Source organism: Crocodylus siamensis, chromosome 9 (genome assembly GCF_052110815.1).
Source record: "Crocodylus siamensis isolate JL-2025a chromosome 9, ASM5211081v1, whole genome shotgun sequence".
Lineage (NCBI taxonomy): Eukaryota > Metazoa > Chordata > Crocodylia > Crocodylidae > Crocodylus > Crocodylus siamensis.
Window position 1 is genome coordinate 73,906,321 of NC_143403.1, and position 22,557 is coordinate 73,928,877.

General features: G+C 45.4%; 1 protein-coding gene across 2 annotated transcripts in view; it reads right to left on the reverse strand.

The window, feature by feature from the left end:
- PITPNB (phosphatidylinositol transfer protein beta) overlaps nucleotides 1–21,842 on the reverse strand; it is a 50,763-nt gene extending 28,921 nt beyond the window's left edge. For both annotated transcript variants that reach the window (XM_090062064.1, XM_090062065.1), the window contains exons 1-7: nucleotides 21,750–21,842; nucleotides 18,518–18,548; nucleotides 17,165–17,310; nucleotides 12,560–12,651; nucleotides 11,860–11,867; nucleotides 9,754–9,828; nucleotides 9,094–9,177 (exon numbers count right to left, since the gene is read on the reverse strand). In XM_090062064.1, the coding sequence (XP_089918190.1) occupies nucleotides 9,094–9,177; nucleotides 9,754–9,828; nucleotides 11,860–11,867; nucleotides 12,560–12,651; nucleotides 17,165–17,310; nucleotides 18,518–18,548; nucleotides 21,750–21,769 (456 nt within the window). In that variant the 5' untranslated portion in view covers nucleotides 21,770–21,842. The remainder of the gene's footprint in view (nucleotides 1–9,093; nucleotides 9,178–9,753; nucleotides 9,829–11,859; nucleotides 11,868–12,559; nucleotides 12,652–17,164; nucleotides 17,311–18,517; nucleotides 18,549–21,749) is intronic.
- Nucleotides 21,843–22,557: the final 715 nt, after the last annotated feature.

Sequence of the window (22,557 nt, forward strand, 5' to 3'; positions counted from 1 at the left end):
CCCCAGACAACCAACATTTGCCAGTCCAGTAGCCAATTTCTCTGGGTCTGCTAGAGGATCCGAAACTGGGCTAGTTCATGCCGAGTGCAACACCGTGTGTTATGAAACCTATGAACTGGCAGGGTCTTATTCCGGGCAGCCAAAGACCTCTAGCACGTCATCCTTGGATCTGTGCCGCACAGCAACCCACACGTTTTCAACAACCCGTCTTGTTCTAGTTGATCTGTCCCCGTGCCCGCCAGCAGTGCACCTCCCAGTCTACTATGGAGCAGACTGGTCCGCGTGCATTCGACTTTCTGGGAGTCCCAGTTATCGAAACTGTAAGACAGTCGAGTGCCGAGAGCAACACCCTTGCACACCTCTCATCCCCTCTATCCTCCCTAAGTTGTCTACACCCGGAGGCTAACCATTGCAATCCTATAAATTATATCCTCAGCTTTCAGTAATGCCAACCACAGCAAGTTTCTTCTGCAAATTTCCAGTTCCTCATACACATTACCCAGGCTCCCCTCAGTGGTCTGGAAGTAGATCTTTGTGGCATGTTCATTTAATACTTCACAGCCCAAGTACTACATCAGCAACAGGACATTAGCTTTAAGACTCTGAAGTAGGGAGCCCCTATAGTATGGCCAAGCAGAGGAGATCCTTCTACCTTCCTGCACATCTGTACATTAGTCTTATCTACTACTTTTGTAACCCAAGGCCACCCAACCCAAGGCAGGCAGGAGCAGCCAGTTCCCTCCAGTGCTGTCATGTTCACCACGGATGACAAGGCTGGGGCATAATTACAGGCCTCCTCGGTTCACTGTTCAGAGCACGAGTACAGTCATGAACAAAGCAGGATACAGAGCAATAGGGCCTGCGCTTGGGAGCACTACAATGGCCAGTACAGGCACTCATTTTTCAACAAGGAGCGGTGCTTTCCCTCTGTCTTAGAAGATAGCTCAAGACACTTCCTTGCAAGAGTGCATGTAGGCTGCTAATATGGCTGAGCCACATGCTCCTGGTTTAGGAATGGAGCAGGGCTTGAGTGTGCCCAGAGTATTCGCGAAGGGATGGATAGGCTGCAGCTCCTCAGCTCCTTATTAAAAGTACAGCAGAGAATCCCAGTGAATCTAGGAGGCTCAATTCAGATGTTCTTATAACCAGACTGCGCACATACAAACCTATACTCACAGCAATCCTCAGACACAAAAACATACCAGACAATTTAACTTACTAAAGCTGGTATTCAACAAGCAAAATTCCAGTGCAAGGAATGAGAAAGAGCAGCTGATTTTAACACAATGAGTCTGAAATAGAATTGTTACCTAGCAGAAACTGGCATTCAATTAAGGATTGCGGTTTCTCACCTAACACTATACCTTTTGGGATCGGAGGCAGAACAGAAACGTCAGACCACCTTCAAAGGATGCTTTGAATCCATGGCATAGGATTTAAATGGCAGTAGTAAGAGACAATGCGATAAAATAAAAATGTGTTTGCATCCCTATGTCAAAGTCCCTCTGCTCATTAGAAGGAAAGAAATGGGTAATGCAAGTCAGAAGAAGCACTATTCAAAAGGAACATGATTTAAAGTCTAACCAGTTGCTATCTCTGAATGAACTTCACCCCAAAAATGTAATTAATGAACACAAATGCCTCTAAGGAACAGGTTTTAGTACTATGATAGCATTAAACATCTTGATCATTAAACAACACAAAAAAAGAAAAAAAGAAAAAAAAAATCACCCGTTTCACAAAATATTTTTACAATGATGAGCACACGTAACTGCATGTCCTTCTACAGCACTGAGAGTTAAATAAATGATGAAATGCCTGAAGCACAAGTGATATGCTAAGGTTACAGAAAAGGTTTGTTCTTTTAAGATGTTCTAGTTAACATTGAATCATGTACTGTATTTCTATAGAGATGTCAGTGAACCCAGCTGTACTTTCAGTAGTCATATGTATGCTAATAAATCCTTCAAAATACATTAAAAAAATTCTGAAGCCTAAAGTCAGTGGCTGCATTTGTGTTGGTAAGAGCTCCACAGCAACCCACAACACCACCTTCTGCACAACTGCTGCTTTACACTTCCCATAATTTATGTTTAAAACATAAAATTAGGTTAACAGAAACATTAAGCTAGGAGAAAGTATATCTGAAAAAAGTAGCTGTCAAGCAATCTGCACTTTGGGCAAAGGGCAGACTTGGTCAACACGTGGCACAACTCTGGTAGGGTGATCTGGCAATGCCCAGAACTGGGAGGACTGCACATGCTGAGCCTTTCACACGCACTTACCAACATTGCAAAGCTCAGGCACAGCAAGTACTCCCAGTAGATGCCTCTCTGTAAGGACACTGCAGAACTACATCATGTGAAGCAGCTACAGTTCTGCGTGATGACAGACAGCAAGCATTTAGGACTGGATTTTAAAGATGACCAGATCATCCCTAGATTCATAGATTGTGAGCCTGGAAGGGACCTTGGAAGATCATCGGGTCCAGCCCTACGGGAAAGGAAAATCTTGCAAAAAATTTTAAGAGTAGCAACACAAGTCCTTTGGGGCCTAGTGAATTAGATTATGCAAGATCTAGAGATAAACACATCTTGGCTAAACGACTGAGGATTACATACCTCAAACTCAAACAGAGGGGAGAATTATGTTTGTACATGGGTTACAACATAAATAGAAATAACCTCAGTTTGGGAAAAAAGGGAAAATTTAACTAGAGTAGTGTCCTGATCATGAGCTACTTTAAACTACATTACCCCCTAGGAGAAGGGCAGGAAGCCCGTCACTTCGGACAACGTTCCTTACGTGTCACTTTATTAGTGCAATCCTGCATTGCCAGGGCATGAGCTAACAACAGAAAGAGACTAAACAGCAAGTTCTCCTGCAGATCCCAGGATAACGCTGGGCAGGCAGCGAGCTGCAGAGACGCCTAGTGACAAACACGTGGGGGCTGAAATCCGTGATTACCGCGCTAGAGGGCACTCTTGCCAAGTCGCAGGAGAGCCTTGCAACAAAATGGTCACATGTCTGCCCCCGGCCTAAACGTTAAGCAGACTTCGCTGCTCTGGTAAACAGCTTCTGCTCCTTAACAGGCATCAAGACCTCCACACAGATATTAAAACAGCTTTGTCTAACCCTCTAAAAAGTGAGGCTTTGAAAAGGTACCAAGACACAGAATACAAGGCATTCACTACACTAAATGCCAAATCAGTCCTTAAATGTAAAATAGCTTTATTTTGCAGGGGGGAGAGCTGAAACTGAAATATTTGTGCCTACACCGCACAAGGACTAGCAAACATCTCTGCTGTCTGCAACCCTGTACCTGGCAGTCCAAAAAAAGCGCAGGATCATTCTGCGAAGAGCAGGGACTCTACAACCCTCCCAAACACTGAGCAAATGTCAAAGGCCATTCTCTTCACGTGAGGAAGTGCTAAAGTCCAGGCTGCATATGCAACGTTCATTCTGCCTTTGTCCATCTCATAAGTGCATGTACAAGCAAACCTGAACGTCCTCTGTACAACTTGAGCTACACACATGCAACCTCCGCTTCAGTGATTCTCCGGCAGGGTGCTACAGCATCCCGAGATGCCTTAAAATGGTTTCAAGAGTGCCGCACAATGTTAGCTTCATTAGGTATGGAAACATGATTCACAAAATAAACTCAGAGACTTCAAACAGGAATCCAGAGGGTCAAAGGCATTCAGACCCACTGCAGCCCAAGTTCTTTGCTACAGAACCACTGCTCTACTGTATCCTCGCAAAGCCATACAGATGCGTGAGAAGCTCAGTCAACAGTCAAGAGCTTTCTCTACTCACTGTAAGATCTCTGCTGTGAACAGGGCTGGGCATGGGGACACCTCCTCCACTGTACACTTTACAAGTCAGCATGAAAGAAGTGCTCAAATACAAGATAAGGTGGTGTAAGCAGGTCCTGGAGTGCACGCCAAGAGAGTTCAGCCTCCATGCAAAGGCACACCTAAAAGTGCCGTGTTGATTCTTCTTCAGCCAAGCCAGAATTTACAGCCTTTTTTTTTTAAACCATCTGGCCAAGCATCCCCAAACAACCCCAGCACACAAAATGCACGCAGTGTTACCCAGTCCCTCCTTTACCCTGTGCAGGAGCACAGGGCAAACAACAGCGCTGCCCTTGGGCTAGATGCAAAGGGCCCGAGTTATAAGATGAAACTCTACAAATACAAAGTCCAACAGGTGAAATCTGGGAAAGAGTTACCATAATTCCTCTGGTTTATTGGAAGAGGTTTTCTATGATTGAGACCAACAAAAAAACCTCTGAACCGAGGCAATCTGAAAATCTCTTAACCCGAGTCTCGTTAAGGATGAAAGGAAAAAGTGAAACACGGTCTAGATTAAAGCCCCTTGATGCATGAGACAATTGCAGGCTCTCCGCTCATACACAGCCCCTGCCAGTCCAAAAGAATGACTGGACGCGAGCCAGAATACAAATAAACAAAAGCTCTTTTCAGAGTTTAAGGGAAATATCTATGCAGCCAGAGCATAATTCCTAACAGCAGCAAGTCCTTCTTAGGAAGTGAAACAGGCAACTGCTGGAATAAACAGTACAGCTAAAAAAAATGGAAGTCCTCTTGAAAGCTACAGACAGGCAGAAAAATATATATAATGCAACAAGGCAGCAGCATGTGGGGGCTTTGATGGCTGTTTCAAAGGAGCACACGGATAGCATTTCAAAGGCACTTTTTGCCTGAAATCTCAGCATCGTTTGCAATAGTGCAACATGTAATCACCTCTTCAGCAGAGCCTCCTAGGGGGATGGAGAATTGTTTAAGAGAGACTTTAACTTCACCCTATGTGAATTATAGTAATAAACACACCAAGCCCTGAATCAAGAGGCTTCAGCCTTTGCCATGCTTTTTCAAGTGAGAAGAAACCAATCCTAGCCCTCACAGAGAACCGACTTGAAGAACTGAGCTAGTCGTGATGCAAGAGACACAAGGGGAGTGGGAAATAACAGCACTAAGAGATGGCACAACCCTGTGCGCCACAAGCGCTGTTAGGAACAATGACTGATCAGAGAGCTCAGGTCAGCCTCCTGGGCCCTGCATGCTGGAAAGTATGTGCACAAAGACCAAAGTTACTTAAGAAAAAATATTCCTGGCCCTGCAGGCATCTTAAGTCATATTTTAAGCCCTGTTATGAAGAAAGTTGCTTGACTAGGAAACGAACATAGCACAAAGGAAGCAGGTGGACCCGATGAGGAAATTAAAATCATTCCTATAAACAGGCAGAAGTTTGGGAGAAGACTGCACTGTACATGCTAAACAACATAAATTTGGTGTCTGAAGCGCAAGTCCACAAACACCCCGAGTCCTTTTCAACCTTACTCCAAGAAAAACAAACCCCGAGTCACTGGAACAGGAGGCACAAATGTCAAACAAGAGAAAACCCAGGGGCAGAAAGTCTGGCTGGCAGCAGTCATTTCTGCTACACCCATCTGGGCAACTGAACACTGACAGGTGACCTCGGGCACATGTCAGACAACAGCCCGCCAACACGAGCAGCTTGGGACGTTAGTCAACACTACCACTACATGCTGAGCACCCAAATAGCAGAGGACTAAGTCAAAGTTGGACCTTTATTCCAAATTAACCCTTGCAAAAAGCCTGGCAGGTCCTGCAACACCCCGATCACTGACATCCCTTAGGACGGGCAAAGACATACAAGCACCTATAATTTTCCCTGGGTCAATGGAGTCAGGGCTCAGATCAGTGGCTTTAAACAAGCATGGTGGTTCTGAAGCGTTCATTTTTTTTTTTTTAAATGCTCTCCAGAAACACTTCTAAACCAAGCACTGCGTTCTGTGGAGTGTCAGCACAGCGAGGGGGTGGCCAGGCTTCAGGAGACTGGCGAAGAACAAGTGTCCATGCATCAGTCAGACCAGGATGCAAAGCCTTTGCACTTGCCCCCTGGATTTGAGTATATGCTACCAAGATGCAGAGACAGTGTCTCCACTTATCAAGGCCTGACAGGAAGTAGCAGGCTCCAGAAGACAAGGTCTGGATGTGGAGCTTGCTGGCATGATGCAACTTTCCTCTTGACAGTCTCAACACTTTTGACCCATGTAAGAGGGCACCACACCACTTCCAACAATAGATATGCTTCACCATATTCCTGGGCTAGAAAAATTGTTCTTTTTAGCTCCTCATCATACCACATAGGAGCATGACTGCTAGGAGAAGGCCATCTACTTTCAGGAGCAGCAGCCTTCTTTCCATACTAGAATATTATAAAACTTTCTAGAGACTAAGCAAAGAGGATTTAAGTTTTCAAGCTATATTTCTGGGGAGCATGTAAAGGACTGTTGCATCTGCTCTACATAAACCCTTCATCCAGAAATCTGTGCATCACTTAATAGGCACAAAATAGGCATCGGATACATACTGGAACAAGGCAGGCGTAATCTCCCGAATGCACAGAAATAGCTACAAACCTGATTCCAATTTCTTTGTTTTCACTATGCTCATTTTCTCTCAAATTACTTCCAAAACATAGCCTCTTCTGATGTTAATTGTGTGTACACTTCTGCTTACACTTTAAAGATTCTTCTTCTCTTGGGAAGTAACTTTTGTACACAAATCACGTAAAGCTACTTAGACAATGTGCTGGAGATGATTAAGAGAGGCCAGGATTAAATTTATACCTTAAGAAAGCAACAGATGTTGGCTGAATTATTTGTATACATTTTCAAATGAGCGTGGGTTAGCATATGCATGCCATTATAATCTTTAAGGAATTTACTATTTTTATATACGTGTTGATTATAGTTTTGATACTGAAGAGAGCACCACACTGTCTGGCAAAAGTTCTTTCACTTAGCGTAAAGAATATGTATTTTACCTAAACGACTAGAAATTAGAAATACCATTCTCTTCTTTCATCAGTGCCGTTAGCTGAGGCGCTATGAATTCTGAATTGAGGAAAATCAGGACAGAGCAGACAGGACAGTGACAATTCCTTTACCCAGTACAATATTATAAAAAGAGCCTGCCAAAAAACACAGGAGGGACATTTATGCTAACAATCCCTAATGACCAAAGCAACTACTTAAAAAAAATAGGATGACAATTTGAAGCATTTCACAGATGACACAAAGGACCTAAGCAGCGACTGCCTCCCTGTGTGCCATGGAGTAAAACAGAAGGAAGTGCTAGGGGTGGTGCTTTGGATGCAGACACTGTTTTGGTACACAGGCTGCTCGGTGAATTGGTAACGCTAACTCAGCAAAGCAAAAGCTATGCTAGGGTGGCAGGTGCTGTCCAAGGGGCTCCCTCGCAGCATGAGAATACAGGTGCTGCTCACTTTCTGCAGATTAATAATGAGCATAATTTCTGTGCTCATACACACAAACCTAGCCTGTGGTCAGAGAGCAGCATGACATAGGCCTGGACCCACCCGTATATTTACCTGCCACTACAGTTTTTTACAAAGGAAGTGACAGAAGGAAACCATAATGCACAAGACAACAGACTCCTAGCTGCACGGCAAAGCACAGAGCAGACATCTAACCTGATTTACATGGAGGTTCTCCAAGTAACATTCTAAAAATAAAGCAGAGTTACTGAAAAGTTTGATTAAGTTTGTGAACTTAATCAGAGGTACGATCTTCCTTCTCTCCACAGGCATCAATGCAGAGAACACTTTCCTCCATGTTTGGAGAGGGAACAGAACTTCAGAAAAGGCTACGTGCAAGAAGAAAAAGTGAATGAAAGAGGACAAAAGATAGCCAGGTGGAAAGAAAGGACAGCTTTTATTTTAAACACAACTGTTCTAACATAGTTAAGCACTTAACCCTTAAGTCAAGGTATCATCCAGATTAACCTTACTAGAAGCTGGCTGATGTAGAATGAAAAATTGTACATTCAGAAAAAGGCTGCACAGCCCAGGGGAATATATATATTCCATAAAAGAAGAAAAAAAGAAAAGAGCGTGGCAAGGACAACACTTAATATTCAGTGAGGACATGGAGTTGAATGTGTAATCCTTGTGCATATTCACTGCAATCCAGTCTGATAAATCAGACTCCAGACTTTACTTTTTTCTGTGCGATATATTCTGGACAGTACAGCAATATGCTATATATAGCTACATATCAGATTAACCATATCCCTTCAGAAGCTTCTCCTACAGTAAGTCTGCTTTTCCTGCAACAATTTTCTTCTTTGTCTACCCTTCCCTTCTCTGTGACATGAATCGCCCAACTGGGAAAGTCTCTAACGCTTTTGATAAAGCCGCTGTTCAAGAACCACCTACATCTTCCATGTACGTTCTTCACTGAGCAGCCACAACCTTAGGAATGTAATCCCAACCATCCTCACATTGTTTTCCTACTTCTGTATTATACGCTATCTAAAAACTAGAATGCAAGCTCTCCAAGCAGGGCAGGAACTGCAGGAGCTGCTTAGTATATTCATGGCTCCTTTCAGAATTAATATTAATGATAAATCAAACACCAGGGAGGGAAAACTGAAAATGTGATGCCAGCCTCAAGCAGCAGTTGGCCCATCAGGCTGCCAGAGATGCAAGAGCAACCTGTCCAAGTCCCACTGCAGTGAGGGGCAGGAATATCTCAAAGTTCGAAGAAAAAAGCAGCGAGTGGTCTCTAGCTTTCGATGGCACACACAGGTGCTTCCTCTTGAACCTGCCATAGTGCAGCTGGGGGCTATTTAAGAACACCTTATCAAGACACCATGCCAAAACAAGAGGGCTAGCCTAGTGGGGGGCCCAGTGCACCTTGCCTACACAGCAGCTGGGCAAATGTCTCACGCACCAAGGCCAAGGCACAAATGCCTGATGAGATCAATTACTGCATCAACAACAAAACTAAAAACTGTGCCCCTCCTGCTAAAAGTACAATCCAGGGAGTTAGCAAATGCCCACACAAATGAAAGAAAGCAGTGACCACCTGGATTAATACTTCAATTCAAACCATTTAGATTGGTCTAGGGGGTTCAAGCCCACCAGACTTTTTAGTACCTTCATAATCAATGAGAAATGTCAGCAGTTCTGGATCTCACAGGATGCTCAAGGTACAGGTCAATAAGCACAGGGTGTACTTACTCCTGGTTCTACTTGACTTCTGTCTGCAATGTCAATATGAACAACTTCGACGCTCTTCCACGTGTTCGGATCCAAATTGTGCACCTGCAATGAGGAAAAGCGGGGACTTGACCCTTTGCCACCTTCACACAGTGACTACAAACACTCTTACAAGCCCAAGGAACCCCCTCCAAAAAAGTTACCACTGATTTCACTAAAGCTAGTAATGCCTCTGCAAACTGTTGCTTTGTGCATTCACGGGGATGTGATTTGACAATGCATTCTTCCCCCATATTATAACACATGCCGAAGTCAAACACACTAATTAGACTTGTCACACATTATGTAGGCCACGCAGGATTTCTAATTTGGTAAACATCCTTCACACAACTGAAACGCCAACAATCCAGTTATTGAAACCTACTCCAACTCTAATAAGCTCCTTACAACAGATGCCCAATCACTTTTTGAATGCTGTTTTGAAATGTATTGTTGTCATGAACTATCAAGAGACACAAATTCATCGGCACAGAAGAACCCAATGACCTAGTCCACATGATAGCCATCCACCCATCAAGCAGAAGTCCTCCCTTAAGGATTGGGAATCAGCTGCTGCCAGATATGGAATACAGCTGTATGTTGTCAGAATGGCTAATGTGTGGTCCTGCTCACCCAACTTACGTTTTCTAGTGTTCCCAAGTCCGGTTTATGCCAGGTCTCGATTTTTATGAAGAAGTCGTCTTTCATATATTCATTCTGTAAAAAACAACCAATCAGGCAGCAGAAGAGTGACTATTCCCTTTCCCCCACTTAAATCTTACATTTAAAAAATTAAATTTCTCTACTGGAAAGTTAGAACAGAACTTAGCTAACATATCTTTTGCACTCTGTTCTAATTCTGCTGTAAACATAGATAGAGGCTCCTTCACTGCATGTGAAAACAGTCAAGTCAGACACTCCGTGCCTTAACTTGAAATATCACTGAGATCACAGACCAACTCAAAACAGTCACGTGCCTGTGCACAAATCTGGACAGGCACTTCAGCTGCCTTCTTTTACATGGCATTAGCCTTCCCAACCCCGCAAGTTTCTAAGGTCAGAACCTAGTTATTTATTTTAGTACTGTCCCCCACAGAAGTCTTAATGTTCCATCACAGGACCTTTACAGGAACATTAAAACATTGATTGAAGAACATTTAAAATTGCAGACATCCAAGACAACAAGGAGCTCCAAGTCTGAGCCCCTGGCAAGCCTTGTGTAGTAAAAGGAAGGAAGCTTTGGCACTGCTGGAGTTTAGGCAGTGCAAGGTTCCCAATGAACATATCAAGTCCCAGGGTACCCTCAAGCCTTACCCTCAAGTCTACAGCCCTTTGCCTTCATAAAAAGCTGAACTCAGTTGAGGCAGACAACCCAAAAAACTGCACAAGGGAGGACAGGATGCCCTTCTTTCACTGTCTTACAAATATTTTCAATCCCAAGGCAGAGACTATTGGACAGCAACACTTGATAGTACATTAATCCTGCAAGTAAGATCCACAGTGGTGTCTGATATTAGCCAGATGCATCTCTACAGAGCATCCTAGGCCAAATACCTCATTTGAAGCTATGCTGGCTTTACATTTGGTAGGCTATTATGACAGCATTTAACAATGAGAAGGGCTTTTATCGGGTATTAGCTAAGTGATATTCTTATTCTGACTAGTCTAGCTTTAATGCTTGGGGTAAAGTTCACAAAACAAAGCACCTGGTTAAAACACTCCTCATTAATGACAACAGCAGCATTGTGCCCATTGCTTTAAACCCTAATCACTTTGGATACTGTATTGAGCAAAGTTAATGCCACTTCCTTCGTCCAGAGAAGAGACTTCAGAGTTCTGGGCGGTTGATTCGAGTAGGGGGAAGTAAGCTTTTTCCTTGTAATGCTCCTCTCATCCTGGAGAATGCCAAGGGAGAGTACAGAGAGGATGTACCAGGGAAACTGCAGTTACCAGAAGAAAGTTACCCCTATATCCGTGCGAGGGAACAACAGCAGGAGGCACTGGACCAGACCAGTGGTCTTTATCTTATATCCTGCCTCCTGGTAGCCAGAAGTCTTCAGTATTTTCAGCCTTTAGGTTTCAACATGAGAATGATGGAAAGAAGCTGGGCGGAGGGGAACAAAACACACCAATAGTTCTTGTCTATCTCACCTTTCTCTGAAGGGAAATGTGAAGGGTAAAGTTTTCTGAGAAAAACTGTGGGCTGGTTCAGCCTATGTGACTTCTTCAGTGCAACTTTCCATAATGGAGGGAGGCACTGAATTTTTAGCTGTATTCGGCACCCGCATCTACAAAAGCCTCAACACGCCAGGCCACTCACGTCCATCAGGTCCCCTGCATAAACCCTACTATAACTCCTAGATGCAATAAACCAGAGCAAGCCTGCTATGTTGGACTGAGGAGAAGCAGACTTCTAAGCATCCTTCCCAGACATTTTGTAGTTTAAATAGTTTATCCAAAACTATTTAAAGCGTTTAGCCATAAGGCATTGTTCCAAAATTAGTAATCATAAGAAGGAGAACAGAAATTAAAAAGGAGTGCGAAGAGGACTTGTTCACAAGTGACTGGTCTGAAAATCCTAATTCCCGACTAGGGGAATCCTACCTAATCGCTAACTTGGAACAGGATAAGCTCAGACGCACGCTGGCAGATTTGCAGGATTAGACGGTCAGTTATAATACATGTAATCAGACATTAACACACATATCATAAACCCAGTCCAGAACCAATAATAATCCAAGTACTCACCGTCACAACTGAATGTTGAAGACAAGTGCAATAAAAAGAAAAAGGAAAGAGTCAAAATAATATAATACATATGTTCTATATAAAAACAATCTGTGCCCCATATAAAATCCCCTTATTAAGTAAGTTAACACTGCAGAAGTGTTAACTGTCAGCATACATCTGAAAAACACAATTTGCTAGCCCTGACATAAAAGCCTGCTTTAAGGCATTTTAAACATTTTGACAGAAAGCAGGCCAAAAATAACCAATGCTCTTAGAACTCTCAGGAGTAAAAGTGTCACAAATGGATTGCTGCTAATGTAAAGTAGTTCCATTTGCTTCTTCCACTAACACAAAAAAGTTTTCTAGACTAAATGCAAATAATGTATCAAATCAAAGGACCAGAGAAAGAAACCAGAAGTTCATTTTTATTGTCATGTGCATTTGTAACAACTTTTGGGGTCTAAATTATGTTTCTTGCCCAACAGGTTTATTCTGAACTTGAAGGGAATATTAATCAAGAATTCAGTTTTACATTAAGAGCTTCACACCCTGGCATATTTTTTGCTGGAGCAGAAGGTATAGCAAGGAGTGAGCTACAGAATCTGCAAGACACTGGAGGGATTTTTCTACCTGATTTCCAAAACTTTGGGCGTAAACTGTGTGAAAGCCTTTCACAGCAGAATGGCAAAGTGTAAGATGCAACTCAGGACAAGCTTACTTGTTCTACAATACGGATACGCATTCCAGGCCTTCTCGTGAAACACCAAGGAGCCTTCTGGAGCAATCATCCTTACAAAGCCAGGGACTTTACTGTGAAGAACAAAGTATCACATAATCCTTTTAAGTGTTCTGTAACCCGAATTAAATTCCATACTAATTTCTAAAACTTCAATCGAACAGGCACATTCTACCCAAGCTTATTAAGAAATTACGATGCACTAGTAACCAGCAGTGAAATATGTAGGAACTGAAATAATGTTACCATTCCTGAAGTAATTAAATGAAAATGAGGTATGGCAATCATAAAACAATTAACAGGCAATTAAGAGTATTTGTAGCAGCACTAGGATCTCAGTCATAAAACTGCCATCCAAGCTCCCCTTTCTCTTCAAGTACAGTAAACACCATTGTTTGACGACAACTCTGCTTGATGGATATGGTCTGCTGAGTTCTCTAGCAGTACTACCTGGCAGCAGGGCATATAATAAACACAGGCCAAGTATTGGATGACAGTGGTGAGCAGGGCACATAGATTAGCTAAGCCATTATCCAAACCCTGAGTGGAAGCCCATTAGACCATAACAGCTGTGCCTCTTGTTAGGAACAATTTCCCCAACATAACAGGAAGTGGGGAAAAATGAGGAAAACCTGAGTCCAGAATTCCTCCTCCAACAGCAACCAGAGGCAGATGTTTCAGAAGAGGCTGACATTCCAGAATTAACTAACTTTTTTCTAACCGCTGACAGGTAGTGGTTGGGTTATGTTGCTAAACAGGAGAGTAATGCAGCTGTGAATTGTCCAAAAAGGCTTGGAGTTCACCTACAGACAAGCAGTTTGTTTGTAAGGCTGCAAGCTAATTCATGGCTTAACCTCCAAACCTGTAGGTACTGATCTGAGGTGGGTACAGCAAAGACATCCACACAGAGCACTGTTGCTATACTTCGCGAATGACCTGAAACATGACTTTCAGTGACAGATGATCTCTTCTACACCAGTTCTATCCAGATAACAGTGTTTGTGACAGTTATCCAACTATATGGATAGATTTTGCTACTGAACTCATTTTTCTTGCAACTCAATTCAGGATTTTATACCTGATTTGTCACGGTGAAAGGCTCAAGTATCATCTTTTCAGAGTAATTTATCTCTACATTCTGCTTTACTTTTCTTTCTAATCACTTCATTACTTCTACAATTAATGCTCAGTTCCTCAACACACTTTTTAATGGCGAATATTTACAGTGCCCCATAGCATAAGGTCAAGAGAACAGACTGATGGGTCAGTAAGACTATTCAGAGTCAATAGCAAAGGAAGGGACCAGGATGCTGGACTTAAACCAGAGCCGGGAACATTAGGGACTTATACAAGCTTCTTGGTACCAGGAGTGAAGTGGAAGAGTCTCCTTTCAACAACAACAACAAAGACCCCAAAACCTCTTCAATCACATTCACCTCCACATTTTGAAGCATCTTGCTGTAACCCTGAGGTTGCAGGCCTGCAGGAAGGTAGCAAGGCTCATATTAAGAAAAGGTTGTGTGCTCTTGAGCACAGACAGCAAGAGACAGACAGCAAGAAACATCTACTACAACATGATCTAATAGCAGCCAGAATCCAAGAGCAGCCCTATAATCAAGGCTATGAAAGGCAGATGTGCGGCCTCAGCTGTAGCTTCCAGCTGCTTCTCCCAACTTACCAGGAGTGTATTACAATCAAGTAGATCTCCTTTGTACCCCAGTCTCCCACAGACACCGACCCAGGTCAAGCAGTGCTGTCCAAAGCTCAAGCAAGAGTATGCTCATTACAGAATAAAAACCCTACAGCCTCTAGCCTTCACCAGCCCAGTGGTTAGCCATATACTGAAGAGAGGAGAGACTGAAACCATACGGCAGTATCCTTGTGTAGGAGAGGTCGGAGGCCTTAAGGCTACTAGGTGCCCTGGGGAAGGGCAATGACAGGCCATGTAGGCTCATCTGGTGAGGGCAGGGTAGAGATAAACAGGAGCCCAGAGGAGCTCGCCGGCATCTAGTGGAACTGGGGCTTGCTCTAGGACCCATTAGGTAGCCCCCCTTCCAAACAATTACATCAAGGCATTGCAGGAAAGTAATAAGAAAAGGGCACCCCAGAGCTGAAGCTGAGTAAGGGTTGTGGCCACCAGGGGGCATCACAGACACCCCAGAGCCTGAACCTGGTTACGCCTTGGCAATGGTGACAGCAACTCTTCCTCATACTTCCCAGAGGAGGATGAGTAAGAGAGGAAGGGTGTACCCAAGGGCAGCCATATCTATGACTGCAACAGGAGACTTCTGATTCAGTTCCTCATTAGTTAACTCCTCACAGGCCTTCCACTACAGCCTTCTGTTGCAAGCCACTTGAGACCATGACAACTGCATGAGATGCTGAACTGTACTCCTGGAGTCACTGGACTGCGTTCAGAATAGTGATGCTGTCATAACAGATCAGAAGTACCAGCAGCTTTACTGAGATTGCAGCTATAACTCTGACAGACCGCTACTAATAAGCATTATCCTTCCCATAAGTAAAAATAACAGCTAAGGGGATCCAGAAGATATTAAATAGCTCTTTACCCTGGAAACACCATACTTGTCCATGAACATCAAGCCAGGAGGCAAGAAACTGTCTTAAGGTATGGAACTCTCACATGAGTTAAAATATGGTAGCAAATCCAATACAGGACACTTGATGTCAGAAACTATCCAGGAACACCTTAGACTGAAGGAGATGCTTGTTCCACATGGAAAAGGTTCAAGTAAAACTATGGCAAGCACACTGCTGGCATGGCTGTCTTCTTTATTGAAAAAAGAACAGTCTTAAGTATTATAATCATCTGGAATATGAGAACATACACCTGCAAAGGGCGTGAAGAAGCCATCTATCCTGTCCTTCTACAACATAGCAGGATCACATACATCTCCGCTATCGTTAGCATACAAACAATTTAAACACGTATCACTTCCTCCAATGAATGAGATTCCACATTCCTCCCTCCTAAGGTGGCTGGCTCAGTGTTTCCCAAACCATAATGTCCAAAGAGTAATACAAAACTTAAATATTCTTCGCTTTAAATTAGTCCAATTGCCTCTTGTCCTACACTGAGTGGGCATGAAGAATGACTGATAAGCAACTGCTTTATAACAACCTTTATGAAGCTGAAGACTTATGGGTCCTTCTTTCCTAGACTAAACAAACTCAAGTCCTTTAGCCACTCCTCAGAGGTCATTTTCCAAACCTCCTCTTCTTGCTGCTCTTCTCTGGACTTCTTCCAAGTTGCCTGCACCTTTTTTAAAGTCTGGTGCCAAAAGCTGAACATGGTATACAGCCAAGCCTTTACTAGGGCCAAGTAGAGCAGAACAGCTACCTCCCACGTCTTATACAGCACTGCTATTAACACATGCCAGAATGACGTCTGCCTTTCCACAGCTGCATCCTACTATTGACCCACTGATGATGCACTTGAACCCCAAGATCCTTTTCTGTAGTATCACTATTCTCCATTTTGTATTTGTGCCTTTGTTCTCTCATTTCCAAGTCTCGTACCTAGTACTTGTATTTACTGAACTGGTTGCTGGTTTTGAACTATTTCTCAAAATTCATCAACGCCATTTTAAATTTTAATCCTGTGCTCAAGATTGCCTGTCCCTATTTAAAAACCCAACTGCATTTAAGATGCAAAACTTGAGGGGCTGAAGAATGGCAGGATAAAAACAGACAGACACTGACGAAAAAAGTGGTCCTGGACATGAGACATGTTAGTCACAAGATAATAAGGAGTTCTCTCCTCTGTCCCTAAATATTCTGAAATGACTGTAAACATTTCCTGCCTGAGGCAGGATTTTCACGTGATAAAATTAGACGGTGGGAAACGTTAGCATTGTTTCACAGATTCACAGAAGTTTAGGGCTCCAAGGGACTTCGTCAGATCATCAGGTCTGGCCCATTGCTCTAAGCAGGAAAGACTACTGGTGTCAAATAACCCCAGCAAGGTGTGCACCCAGCCTCCTTTTGAAGGTCTCCAGGGTAGGTGCCTCGCACCACTCCTGCTGGGAGTCTATTCCACAGTTGTTTGCCAAGCCCCTCTTACTGTCCCGTGATACATTTGTAAGTTGATGCCAAATCCCTCCAAAATCTTCTCTGTTCTAGGCTGAACAGTTCCCTATCCGTCAGTCTTTCCTCGTATGGCTTGCTCTTCAGGACTCTAATCATATGAGTGACTCCTTCTCTGGACTCTCTCGAGCTTCTCCACACTCTTCCTGAAGTACGGCGCCCACAACTGGATGCGGTACTCCAGCTGTGGCCTCAACAATGCCGAGTAGAGCAGGAGAATAACTTCTTTAGTTTTGCTTGAGATGCATCAGTTGATGCATGCCAGCATATTGTTTGCTTTGCTAACTCCAGCATCACACTGGTGGCTCATATTCATTTATGGTCAATTATGATCCCCAGGTCCCCTTCGGACACGGTGCTAGCTAGTGTAGCACCACCGAGCCTGCAAGTCTGTTGCAGATTTTTCCTCCTCAGATGGGGCTTTTACACAGGAAAAAAAAAAAAAAAAATCAGTCTGTTGGCCAACAAACCTTTCCTTACCTCTTTAAATGATAGATTTTGTGAGTATACTGTCCTTTTTCACCATCCTTTTCATAAGGCTCATTCTTTAAGACTTGAATTCCTTCACCGCCACCCGTTTCATTTTTACTAGCTTCGGCCACAGAGTAAAGTTGCCCAACTTGATACTGAAAATTGAAAAAGAAATGCAATATTTCAACGTTAAAGAGAGGCAAGAGGACACCATTCAACCTGCAGAGAATACAGATAACAGTTTCCTACAAAATTTCATAGTCAGACTAAAGATGGCATGTACAGGTGAACTACACAAGAAGGGAATTGAATTCTAAAGGACCAGAGCTTTGGTAAAATGTCTGGTTTACAAGAGCAAGCTGAGCGCACAACTTTGTACCACGCTAATGCAGTAAGTCCACCTTGGAAGGGGCAAATGAAGAATTTTACCCTTAGCGCTATTCATTTTCACACCAACTGGGTAAAGTAGGAAACGCTACGTTCAGCTGGCCAAAAGAAGTCAGCATACTTATTTAATCAATTTGAGCTTACAGTTAAGATTTTAAAATAATTTGCTTGTGTTCCCAGCCTTGTATCCAGCACATACACGTCTCGCCAAGAGGACATTGCAAAGGGGCGTAAGCCAGCTGGTTCCCTAGGGCAGTGGTTCCCAACTTTTTAGACTGAGGACTGGCAAACCATGGACCAGAAGTAGCCACAGACTGGCAAACTGTGGACCAGCAGCCAACCCTTTTTTCTACCAATTATAAAACAGGGTTGGCTGCTAGTCCGCAGTATGCTGGTTGCTTCTGGACTTCCAGTCCGCCAGCCAATCCTCCTGCAGACCGGCAGCCAAGCCTTCATGGCCCACGGGTTGGGAACCTCTGCCCTAGGGCATGTTTAAGGTAGAGAGCACTGGCTACTAGAGGGCAGAGAATGGAAGGGGCAGTTGCTCTTAGAGTCAGGCTTCCTTTTCACTTGGACTGTTGAGAATGCACTTCAATTAAACATATTTCAGTGCCATTTAAATCTTCAGGCACCAGAGGTCTCAGAGGGTTTACATCTTTACCATGAAGGGGACAAGAGGACTGGCTGGAATCACAATGCCCTGATAAGCAGGAAGATTCTGCTGCAATGAAGAGATTCGCAAATTGTCTCTTCTTGATGACAAGTACCGGTATGGTTTGAACACAGCTAGAGACTCTTAGCCTGTAGGCATTTGCTTGCTTTGAAATTCACTGAGCTGCAAGAGGTTCTTTCTGCTTGACTGGTGGGACAGTACCTCGCATCTGGTGGATGAACAGCACAGAAAACATTTGGATCCACACTAATTGGGTTTTAAATAAGACAGAGCCCAACAAAAAAGGTGGAACGAGGACATACCTCTTGCACTGAGCATGGTAAAGCCACCCGGCTGAAAAAGAAAACAAGAAGACATAAAATAATCACCAGGATAGTCAGAAGTTCTCCACTTTCATAAGCAATATCAATTGTAGCTTTTACAAAGGGGTAAAAATCAATTATTTGCACTGATCTTTCTATAAACACAGTAGCTGAACAGTAGTTACAGAGATGTATGACATTACGTACCAAGCACAGCCCCACACCTGAAACACTTGTTATGGGGTTGGGGGGCAGGGGAAGAGTCTGAGTGTTAAAAAACCACAGACAAAGAACAAGGATCTATTCCTGGTGCTGCCACTGGTTCAGTGTAATATCTTGGGCAAATCACTTCATCTCCAGGGGCCTCTGCTTTCCTCATCTACAAGACTGGGTTGATCCCACTGCTTCCCCATGTTACTGAGACAGCCCTGAATGCACAGCAGTGTCAATGAGCACAAGGCAAGATAAAAAATGGAGATGACCAAGTCTGAAAGTGTCTCTGAAATAATGCTAATTATAAAAAGGAACGAATACATGCTGTCCTCCACAGCACTGGTGATCAAGTCTCTGTGTTAGCAGGCAGATAACTGTGCCACGTGCTGTATTAACATTGTAAAATAATACCATTGATATCAGAAAATGAAAGGTTGCTACATATTGAGCAACAATAAGCTGCACTGAACATACACTCTGTACTAATTCCATTTTATATCACAAGCTTGATAAAACTGTGCATGATAAAAATCATTAAAAAAAACCCCAAACCATGCAAAAATCAGCTATGCACTGAGTAATCTTAAATAAAAAAAATAAAAAATACAAAAGGTTTAAAGAGCACAATCTGTGTTTAAAATCTATTTACATATTCAAATTAAGTTTATAAGAGGAACATTATAAATGCTCCCCACTTTTTTGCTGTTACTTTAGCTATGCTATCAAACTGGGCTAATTAACACTCAGTATATTAGGTGATCCTTGGGGACAGCTGTTTTTTCTTTAAAGGCTGTGCAGCAGAGCTCAGGAAGTGTGGCAGACACAGTAGGCCACTCTGCTCTTTCCTGCTTCTGAAGTAAGCAGGGGGAGGAGCTTGCTGCATTTTTTGTTCAGATGCTTGCAGGATTCCAATGCAAGTTGCCCCCATGATAACTTGTGGCAAGACCGAAGGGAGACTTTACTAATGATCTTCCCACCACACATGCTTAGAAATAGCATCAGAAACTGTTATTTATCCTCCTGAGCCCGCTGCTCCCCAAAGCTTTAATTCCCAAGAAGGACTGGCTATACAGAGATTCACCTTTTATACTCTAGTAAAAGTTACAAGACCCCTCCCGTGGCCGGGAACAGATTAGCCGATCCCAGCTGAGGGCAATCTGAAGGTTAAAAAACACTCACCTTCAGCCAGAAGCCAAAACCAGATTTCGACCCTAAATTGTCCAACCTGACTACCTACAAGAACAACTCAAGGGAAGCTTAACAGATGCACCTGCAGCCCAAAACAGAGACCATAAACAGTTCCCAAAGTAATTTAAGCAACCCACTATCTTGAGTCAAGGTCTTAGATTATAAGAGGGTAGCACATAAAAGAGGATTCATGCCGGGAAATACAGCTAAAAACGCACTGGGGGAAATAATGCAGGATGCATGCAGTCAGTGGTGAGGGAAAGCCACGTAGCAGCAGCACTGGTACAGGGAGACAGCACAGCGCAGCCCAATCTGCGAGGACAGAGCCATCAAGAAAACCAACCCAAAGCAGCAGCAACACCACTGTGAGGATGAAATCGCCTCTCCAACAGAATCGTGGCAAACACAACCGCCTAGTGCCAAGTGCACTCAGTGCCCCAGACCTGGCTGCACGGGACAGCAGCACCTGCCACGAGCCACGTGCTCTCCAAGGCGCATGTCCGATCTGGGGCAGCCCCTCACCATCCAGCAGGAGCTCAGACACTGCCTCCAAAACCCAATTAGTGCCTGAGCACGACTTCCTATTGCCAAAGGACCTTCGCAGATTTCATAGACATTAGGGCTGGAAGGGACCTTGGAAGATCATCGAGTCCGGCCCCCCGCCCCAGGGGCAGGAAGTCGACTGGGATCATAGGATCCCAGCAAGATAAACATTCAGATGTTTCTTAAACATTTGGAGTACAGAGTCGGTACTCGCACCACCTCTGTGGGGAGTTTATTGCAAGCCTTGGGGGCTCAGACAGCAAAGAAGTTTTTCCTTCTGTCCAGCCTGAAATGGTCACAGAGGAATTTGTGACTGCTGGTCCTTGTTACCCCTCGTGGCACTCTGGTGAACAAACAAACATTCCCCCGGATCCTGATACACACCCTGATGGACTTGTAGGCAGCCACCAGGTGCCCCCTGAGACTGCGCTTCTCCAGGCTGAAGAGTCCCATGGCTCTCAGCCTCTCATGAGGTCTGTTTTCCTGCCCTCTGATCACACGCGTGGCTCTCCTCTGCACTCTTCCAAGTTTCTCCATATCCTTCCTAACCTGTGGAGCACAAAACTGAACGCAGTGCTCCAGCTGTGGCCTCACCACAGACGAATACAGCGGGAGGATGACATCCTGGGATTTGCTCGAGATGCATCAGTAGATACCAGCCAGGGTTTGGTTTGCTTTACAAGCTGTGACATTGCACTGGTGGCTCACGTTCATCTTGTGGTCAACTGCAACCCTCAAGTCCCTTTTGGCTGTGATGCTAGGAAGCATAGTACTGCTGAGCCTGTACAGGTGACGCCGGTTTTTACTCCTTGAGGTGGAGCATCCTGCATTTCTTCATGTTGACGCCATCTGGTTTCTACCCACCCGCTTCCCAAGCCTGTCCAGGCCAGCCTGGATCCCCACCTTCACCACAGACACTGCTGTGCCCCCAGCACACAGGGCAGAGCGAGGGCGGGCTCTCCACCTTTGACGGGCAGCTCACCGGGGCCATTCACAGACCACGAAGCAGATAAGAAATAAAACCCGGCACCTGGCAGGGCCGGCCCTCTGCAGCCAGGCCAGTGGGGACTTACAAGCCCCGAATACACAAGGCAGGAAGCGTTTTAGTTAAGGCGGCTCTAAGGGGAGCGCCCCCCCGCGGCAGCGCGCGCAGGGACAAGCACCGCAGCGGGCGGAGGAGGCTGGAGGAAGCCCGGACCCGCGGGGCGAAGGGAGCTCCCGGGCGCCTCCTCCTCCCCCCTGGCCTGGCCCGGCCCGGCAGCCCCGCAGCCCCCGGCCCCGCACTCACAACTCCTTGATCAGCACCATCTTCCCTCGCGCAGGCCAGCACTGCGCAAGCGCGACCGGCACCGCTTACCCAGCCGCCCCCGCGCCGCTTCCGGGATGCCGCCGCCCCGCCCCCCGCGGGCCGCGCGCGCCCAATCGCCCTGCGAGCCCCACGGCCGGGCTCCGCCCCCTCGCCAATGAGGGAGACAGCTCCGCGGCCAATCACGCGGCGCGCCGCTCCCCTGACCGCCCAATCGCCGCGCCCCGCGGCGTTGACGTAAGTCGAGCGGCCACACCCAGCGTGGCCGGGCCGCGCCCTGCGGCGGCCACACCCAGCATGGCGCCGCGCCGCACCCTGCGCGGCCCCCCTGGGCGAGTCCCGCAGGAATGCCGGCCCCCCGCAAACACGCGCAGGCGCCAGCCCCCTAACCGCGCCCCCCGCGTGCAAATGACACACGAGCAAAGCAGGGGACGAGTTCGTTGCCCCGCACCCCCTCGTTAAAAAAAAGAACCGGCGTTTGCTTCCCCAAGTCCCAGCACTAATTGCATTCGCTGGGCACGCCGCCGATGCGGGCTGAAGGCTTGACTCCAACCTCCTCCTCCTCCGCCCGGCCTTCACCCCCCGAGGTCTCGGCCGCGGCCACGGCGCGGAGACGAGGCGGTGGTTACGCGTGTTGCGCACGCGTTCATCACGTGCATCTCGGTGTGCTCGGGAAGCTTTGGTCCCGTGCCGCGTGTGCAACGCTACCGAGGGGCGAGCGTGCAAATGACACAGTGCAGCAGTGGCCAGCGTGCGCAGCGCCGAGCGCTCTCGGAGGAGCAGGGCAGGG